The sequence below is a fragment of the Bison bison genome, unplaced genomic scaffold (assembly GCF_000754665.1).
Source record: "Bison bison bison isolate TAMUID 2011002044 unplaced genomic scaffold, Bison_UMD1.0 scf7180017864228, whole genome shotgun sequence".
Taxonomy (NCBI): domain Eukaryota; kingdom Metazoa; phylum Chordata; class Mammalia; order Artiodactyla; family Bovidae; genus Bison; species Bison bison.
The window spans coordinates 3,450,088-3,459,168 of NW_011494800.1; the positions used below are offsets into that span (position 1 = coordinate 3,450,088).

The 9,081-nt window shown below is 38.9% G+C and overlaps 1 protein-coding gene across 3 annotated transcripts in view; it reads left to right on the top strand.

Moving 5' to 3' along the window:
• Nucleotides 1-9,081, top strand: part of LOC104992906 (chromosome unknown open reading frame, human C4orf22) — a 717,206-nt gene that overhangs the window by 596,013 nt on the left and 112,112 nt on the right. For all 3 annotated transcript variants that reach the window (XM_010845906.1, XM_010845905.1, XM_010845907.1), the window contains one exon: nucleotides 5,904-6,046. In XM_010845906.1, the coding sequence (XP_010844208.1) occupies nucleotides 5,904-6,046 (143 nt within the window). The remainder of the gene's footprint in view (nucleotides 1-5,903; nucleotides 6,047-9,081) is intronic.

A 9,081-nucleotide genomic window follows, 5' to 3' on the forward strand; every position in this document is an offset into this window, starting at 1 on the left:
TGCCCTGGAGAAGGGAACAGCTACCAACTCCAGTATTCTGGCCTGGAGGATTCCATGGACTGTATAGTCCATAGCGTGGCAAAAAGTGGGACATGACTGAGTGACTTTCAATAGTTCTAATCAGAGTTTTAAAATAATTCATAAAGCAAGTTGTCCATATGGAAGGTTTTTCATTTCACCGATTTTTTTATTTTACTAAAAAGTTTTTAAATATACTTTTACACATATGTACTCATACTTGGAAAGACATGAATAAAGTAATTTTCATTTTCTCTGTAAAGATTTTTGTGAAAACAGCTTCTTGCAATTATTTTTCTAGATTTGAAATCGTAGAAATTTTAATTGAACATTTAGCTTTTCTTGAAGATAAAAAAAATCATAGATATAATGGTGACAAGAATTTCTATTGGGAAAGAAACCATATTTGCATGTTGCTTACAAATTGGTCAAATAGGGCTAAAGGTATGGGTCTGACAACACCTAAATGTGAACTTAGAAGTTTCACACAAGACAGAAGGAAAAGATTATTCTGTTACTCTGTAAAGTAAAAAGACAAACAGGAAGAAGAGAGAGTTTGCAAGAAGGCTTAACCACAATATCATATTAGCTCCAGGTGTACCACATAGTAATTCAATATTTTCATGTATTATACTCTATACAAAGATATAACACGACGTTGACTGTCTTCCCTTTGCTGTATATTACATCCTTGCAATTTATTTATTTTATACCTAGCAGCTTATACTTCTTAATCTTCTCAATCTATTTTGTCCCCTCTAGTAACCACTAGTTTATTCTCTGTATCTGTGACTCTGTTTCTGTATCTGTGAGTCTGTTTCTGGTTTTTGTTATATTTGTTTATTTTTTAGATTTCACATATAAGTGAAAACATACAGAATCAGTCAACTATAGTTCAATAAAAAAGAAAGAGAAAAAAGAAAGAGGAGGCTTAACTAGTTAAATGCTTAGGTCCAAGCAGGATTTTGGATTCTTGTTTATTTTGTTATGGTTTGTTTTGTTATTTTGGGGGTTGTTCAGTCTGCTTTGGTGTAGAGACTTGCTGGATTTTGCAGGAACCTGATTAAGGGCACAGGACTTATGAATATAGAGAGGCATTAAGAGTTTGAACAATCCACCCAAAGACACAGGTGAACATGGAGGGAATCACACTTACGCTTAGACCCAGTTTGAACTTACTTGAAGTTATTTAGTTTCAAAAAACCCCAAAATCTCAGAACTCACAAAAATCACAGAGCAGGCTCTTATTTCTCAAAGGCTGGAGAAGTAATATTTCAAATTTATTTAGATTTCTATGGATAGAGGGCCTTTTTCAAAAACTTTTTATCTTGTATTGGGGTATAGCCAATTAAGGGCTTCCTTGGTGGTTCAGATGGTAGAGAATCTGCCTGCAATATGAGAGACCTGGGTTCGATCCCTGGGTTGGGAAGATCCCCTGGAGGAGGACATGGCAACCCACTCCAGTATTCTTGCCTGGAGAATCCCCATGGACAGAGGAACCTGGCGGGCTACAGTCCATAGGGTTGCAAAGAGTTGGGCACAGCTGAGCAACTCAGCACAGCACATAGCCAATTAAAACTGTGATAGTTTCAGGTGAACAGTGAAGGGACTCAGCCGCACATACACATGTATCCATTCTCCCCCAGACTCCCCTCCCAGTCACCTGCCATAGAACTTTCAGCAGGGTTCCCTGTGCTATACAGTAGGTCCTTGTGGGTTGTCCATTTTAAATATGGCAGTGTGTACGTATCCATCTCAAATTCCCTAACTATCCATTCCCCTCATCCTTCTCCCTGACAACCATAGTATGTTTTCTAAGTCTGTGAGTCTCTTTCTGTTTTGTAAGTAAATTTATTCGTATCATTTCCCTTTAGATTCCATATATAAGGGATGTCACATAATATTTCTCCTCTGGATAGAGAGCTTTAATGCACATGGGAGGAATATATATATATATATATATATATATATATAAAACAAAAATATATTAACAAATATATATAACAAAATGATACATATTTTGCTTATTGTTGCTCATATCCAACTAAGTCAGACTTAGTTGTTCAGTCACGTCCAACTCTTTGCAACCCCATGGACTATAGCCCACCAGGCTCCTCTGTCCATGCGGATTCTCCAGGCAAGAATACTGGAGTGGGTTGACATGTCCTCCTCCAGGGGATCTTCCCAACCCAGGGATCGAACCGAGGTCTTCCGTATTGCCAGCATTCTAGACAATCAGTCACTTTACCCATAAGAACATTAAAGACTAAAGATGTTTAGGTACTTGACTAAGTTAAAAGCTAAACAATCAAGCTTGTATTTTAATACTTTATAATCTGTATTCTATAATATTTATGTGTATATTCCCTTTAATCTAGAACTTAATGATAGATATAAGTTTACTACAGTGTTCATTTCTGTCCAACTCTTGTAACCCACTAGGCTTTCCCAAGCAAGAATACTGGAGTGAGTTGCCATTTCCTCCTAAATTCATGTATTGATGTATGTTACAATTTAGTTTTTAGATTTTATCCAGAACTCGTATTTGTTTTTAGCAGAAAAGTCCATAACAATATCTGCTATGCTATTCTGTTGGAAAAATGTCTGGTCCATCTCTTATTTTACTTGCTTGAACTCCAAAATCACTGAGGACAATGACTGCAGGCATGAAATTAAAAGATGCTTGCTCCTTGGAAGAAAAGTTATGACCAGCCTAGACAGCATATTAAAAAGCAGAGACATCACTTTGCCAACAAAGGTCCACACAGTCAAAGCTATGCTTTTTCCGGTAGTCACGTACAGGTGTGAGAGTTGGACTATAAAGAAGGCTGAGTGCCAAAAATTGTTGCTCTCAAACTGTAGTGCTGGAGAAGACTCTTGAGAGCCCCTTGGCCAGCAAGGAAATCAAACCAGTCCATCCTAAAGGAAATCAATCCTGAATATTCATTGGAAGGATTGATGCTGAATCTGAAGCTCCAATACCTTGACCACCTGATGTGAAGAGCTGACTCACTGGAAAAGACCCTGATGCTGGGAAAGATTCAGGGCAGGAGGAGAAGTGGGCAGCAGAGGATGATATGATTGAATGGCATCACCAACTCAATGGACCTGAGCTTGAGCAAAGTCTGGGAGACAGTGAAGGACAGGGAATCCTGGTGTGCTGCAGTACATGGGTTACAAAGAGTCAGACACAACTTAGCAATTGAATAATTGCTAATTATTGATAATAATTAGCTAATAATTGCTAATAACAGAATCTCTCATTTTGAAAGACAGAGACAAAAACAGAGAGATTCAGAAGAGCTTTTTGTTGTTGTTATTTTTAATAGAGTTCCATTTTGAAAGTAGAGGACTTATTCTGGGCCTTTTTCCATCTCCATGTCCCTGCATGACTTGCTAACATCAGGAACAGCCATGATGGAATAAAGATTTTAAGTACCTTTCAAACAGCATATGAAATATTAATAGCCCATGGCCTCATTTAAGTTGGGATAGCAACACTAGTTATTGCTTTAGTCGTGTGAGAGTTTCAGGGTCTCTTTGAGTTGCTAACCCTTTGGATTTTGTGTTGTATAAAGTAAAAGCTAAGTAACTAAAAGCGTGGAGAAATCTACATAAATTTAACTGAGAGTTATGTAGGGGTAATGAGAAGGACTAAGGATTGACTCTAATTTGACCACAGGAATAGTAATGAATGTTTGTTCATCCAGTCATTTCTGAGGGAAACATCACTAATCCAGCACAATATTCCTTCCTCTTGTGCTAAGAAAGGGCCTCAGGATTCTTCTTAGCACAGTATTCTCAGCACCCAATGCCATACCAGAGTAGGCTGAAAGACAGAACATCAGCAGAGTAACAAATAATTGTAAATTATATCTCTGTTCTTCCATTTTTAAGTTGGCATGTTGTTAACAATATATTTTCATAAGTGTAGCAGGGAAAAGAATTATTTCAATTTTCTAACTTCACCCTTTTGGAAACTCTGCTATCTAAGGTAACCCCTGTAAGTGCTCCCTATAATTGACTATACAAAGACCCAACAAGTAACCATCCAGTAATTGCTCAAGAGGAAAAGGAAATCTTGTTTACAGATTCCCCCAAATATAGAACTTCACCATGAAACTCTACACTTTGATGTAGATTTGGAAATGAATACATTATGAGCTTTTCCAATTACAGTTAGAGTTTTTTTTGTTTTGTTTTTTTTTTCCTCCCCACCCCCCGCCCCCACCGTAGAACTTGAGATCCATGTGTTTTGGCTTGACAGAGAAAAGACTACACTTCTTCCATTTCCATTATCTTGTTCCCACTTTAGGGTCTTTCTATCAACTGTTCCCCTTGATTTATAGGCTCCTATGCTAGATAATGGCACCCTACTCCAGTACTCCTGCCTGGAAAATCCCATGGACAGAGGAGCCTGGTAGGCTGCAGTCCATGGAGTCACTGAGGGTCAGACATGAGTAAGCGACTTCACTTTCACTTTTCACTTTCATGCACTGGAGAAAGAAATGGCAACCCACTCCAGTGTTCTTGCCTGGAGAATCCCAGGGACAGGGGAGCCTGGTGGGCTGCTGTCTATGGGGTCGCACAGAGTCGGACACGACTGAAGTGACTTAGCAGCAGCAGCAGCATGCTACATCTCTACATGGCTTACCTCTTCTCAGCCTTCAAGTCTTGGCATAAAGATCTTCTCAAGGTCTTGTCTGATCACTCTACCTAAAGTGGCCTTTAACTCTATGAACTTCTCTAGCCAATCATCTTCTTTATTTTCTTTATGACACTTATCACTCACTGTAAGCGTTGTTTTCTTTTCATGCCTATTGTCTACTTCTGCTTACCTCAACATAAGTTCCAAGAGATCAGAGCTTTACTGTTCTGTTTATCACTGTATCCGTGGCACATTCAACAATGTCTAACATGTTGTAGCCATGCAATGATATTCGTGAAGGAATTAAGATAAAGGAGAAATATGTACTTTCTGTACATTTTTGACCTATGGAATTAATTTTGTGAAGAGATTTCAATTTTTGACTGTTATAATAAAGAGGAGAGAGCCCATTTCTATTCTTGTAACAGAAAATATATAGGTGCTCAAATGGAAAAAGAATGTACTGATTCTTTTCTTCTAATCAGAAGGACAGACACATGAGCCTGGGTTTAATCTGAGTTTTTCAACTTACTAGCTGTATAAGGAACTCAACTTCTTTGTTTCTCAGTTTTTAAATTAACAAAATGATGACAAAGAAAAGACAATAGGGTTGGAAAAAGACATTACAAACACTTAAAATAATGTCTGTCATTAGGAATAAATTAATATATTAAATTAATAAATGTATTACAAAACTGAAAATAATGTATTACAAACACTTAAAATAATGTCTGTCCTTAGGAATACTTCTGGAGTAATTTACTGAAACTGTTATATACAATTACTGTAAGTTAATTAGTGTTAGTTGCTCAGTCATGTCCAACTCTTTGCAATCCCATGGACATAGCTTTCCAAGCTCCTCTTTCTGTGAAATCTCCAGTCAAGAATAATGGAGTGGGTAGCCACGCCCTTCTCCATGGAATCTTCCCAACCCAGGGATCAAACCTGGCTCCCCATTGCAGGCAGATTCTCTACTGTCTGAGCCAAAAGGGAAGCCCTGAATTGCTGTAAATGAACATTATACGCATATTTAGTTAACTTTTCATGAATTTCTTCACTGTCAGGAGAAAGTAATAATACCTATAGGCTCATTGTAAGGATGAAACGTAAAGCCCTTAGAATAAGCTGTAACACACGTATCACTCAATAACTGTAGATTTTATTATCATGTAAAATTTACTCAAATGACTTTCATTCACTTACTCTCTCTCCATTCTCTGTTTTTCTGTGTTACTAGTCCGTGATTTTTATTCGTGACAAAAATTCTCATGGGCAGGAGGTGTCAGGATACATCGATTATGCCCACAGGCTGAAGACTGAAGATTTCGAAGTCTACTTTAGTGGAAAGAAACGACTTCTTCCAAGACCCACAGATATGAGGTAAAGTGTAACACATTTCTCACACCTTCAATAAGAGAACAAGCTTCTCAAGAGTAAAGATAAAGGTTATTTATATTCTGGAACTCCAATGTATGTATAATAGGAATGTAGTAAGAGTGGTTGGAATAAAAAAGTAAGTAAATTTTAAAATGGGGACTGAACATAGATGCATATTTTCCACTAACAGGCCAATGAAGGGAACTCTTCAGAGATGAGATAAGCAAATTCTCAGTGACATTTTTAAATGATAAGTAGAATCTAAAAATTGCTAATCTCACAAGGATCTTGCACCACTTGGGACTTTGCCTGTCTAGAAGCCTCAAGAGCAGCCCAGGGAATAAATTTTCCTCTCACTTTTTTTTTTTTTTTTTCATCACCAACCAAAGTCCAGGCCTCTGAGTAGCTCACGCTCCTTCATTTTCACCACTGGCCTATTTGGATATTTCTTCTACTCATGGTTGTTTTTACTAAGCCCTACCCTTTCTTCCGATGCCCTCAATCCATAACATAGGATCTACTCAACAAAGTCAATCCATGTACAGATCCCGATCCCTCTCCCACCTTCTGAGTAGCTCTCAAGCTAAACTTTTATTCTACACCTATCACTTATGCTAGAACACAATAGTCCTAGCAGCATTCTGCTTTATCTCTTCACTGCTGTATCCAGATTATGTTTTGACACCTGTAACAACCCTTCCTCTGACATCTTGGCCATCCTACCTCCTGTCCTCTGGACTTCCTAACCCATCACCATTCCACAGACACACTCCTTTCCCTATCCAACCTTGATGCAGAGCAAAATCATTTAATTTACCTCTTGCACTAATCCCTGCTGCCCATGACTTTCTTGTGCTTTGATGGTATCTATCCTGCTAACCCTCAGGTTGATTGAGCCAGTCATCCTCTTGTCTGCAAGATCCCTGGGAAATGTTGAAGGAAATTTTGGGATATTTCAGAAAGGTGTGGATGGCTGCTACCAATAATTTATGATCTCCAGATTCAGCCAGGCCTATTGTGGCCCTCAGCCATACATCTATATGTTTTTTCTCAGTTCTTAACTTCATCCTTCTCCCCACCGCCCCCAATAATCTGAAGCTTCATCACTTACTCAAAACCATTGTTCTCGACTCTGACCCTGACTCCTCTCCATATATGATTTGCCTCACATTTCAGAGAGAACATTGGTCTAAACAGAGAAACCACGGCCTAATCTGGCTCTATCTCAACGCAAATCAGCTTCCTCATGAGCAGGTGCCCCCCTCAGAGTGTTCTTCTGATTATTCCCAGTCACCATTCCATTCTGGCCGCTACTGGCTCCTGGGTTCACCATCTATGTGCAAAACACATCCATCCCTATCTCTCAGAACACCGCCCCGTCGTCTTTCCCTCAGCCAACCTCTCAGACATTCAGTCCGCTGCAAACTTGTGCACATTTCCCCCACACAGCAAGGCTTAGGATTTCCCGAGAACCGTGGGGGAATGTGTGCCCTAAGAGTGACTCAGGGTTTTCTGGAGACATGTCTGAAATAAAATGCCTGACCACAAGTACTTGTACTTGCTTTTATTTTTTAACCTATTCATTTATTTGGCTGCATCGGGTCTTCGCTGAAGCATGCAGGATCGTCACTGTGTCATGTGGCTCTTTTGTTTGTAGCCCACAGACTATCATTGTGGCACGTGGGCTCACTAGTAGTGGCACATGGGCTTAGTTGCTCCACAGCTTGTGGGCTCTTAGTTTCCTGACCAAGAATTGAACCCACATTTTCTGCATTGCAAGGCGCATTCTTAACCACTGGAACACCAAGGAAGAAAATTGTTTCTTTCTTTAAAAAAAAAATCAATAGTTCATTTTTATTAAGTGAAATACATGCATTTATTCTCACCACATTTTCCCAGATGCAGAAAAAAAAGAACTCCGTGACTTGGTTAGAGCTAATTTATTCAACTTGTTTTTTTTTTTTTTTTTTACCTTTCACCCCTCTTTCCAGTGAAGCCATGCTTCATCTATTATTCTCTTTTTTTCATGCTTTCTCATACTGATGCTATCAGCTGGCTCCTTTATCTCACCTCTAGACATGCTGAAGCTATTTCTATATTAAAGAAATCCTTTTTGAATTCCAACTGTTGACCTACCTCTCTTATAGTTTCCAGCTAAACTCTTCAAAATGACAAGTATCTTCAATTCTCACTTCTCATGGAGGTGATAACCCACTGTTATTAGCCCTCTGCCACTATTATTCAAATGAAACAACTCCTGTGAAAATTATGACTGACTGCCAATTTCAAACTTCTATGTGCTATTTTCAGATCTCATCTTATTTAACTTCTCTACATCATTTGATTACTGTTGCTGAATCAGTATGCTGATTAATTCTTTCTTCTCAAATCTATTCAAATACTCTAACATTTTATATCAGAATCCCTCATTGAATCCTTGCCTTGTTTATTTCACGCATGATGGTAATCACCAGAGTTCATTCTTGACTTCTTTCATACCATGTGGGTGATTTGATCACTTTTCTGGAGTACAGTTGTCTTTGAAAGTAGAATAGATCTCTTTATTTAAGACCCAATTATCCTGCTACTCACTTGAGAACCTTCTGAATATCACAGTTCAGTTCAGTCACTCAGTCATGTCCAACTCTTTGTGACCCCACGGACTGCAGCATGACAGTCGTCCTTCTCCATCACCAACTCATGGTGCTTACTCAAACTCATGTCCATTGCATTGGTGATGCCATCCAACCATTTCACACTCTGTTGTCCCCTTCTCCTCCTGCCTGTAATTTTTCCCAGCATCAGGGTCTTTTCCAATGAGTCAGTTCTTTGAAACGCCAAAGTATTGGAGTTTCAGCTTCAGCATCAGTCCTTCCAATGAATATTCAGGACTGATTTCCTTTAGGATGGACTGGTTGGATCTCCTTGTAGTCCAAGGGAGTCTTAAGAGTCTTCTCTAACACCACAGTTCAAAAGCATCAATTCTTCAGCGCTCAGCTTTCTTCACAGTCCAACTCTCACATCCATACATGACCACA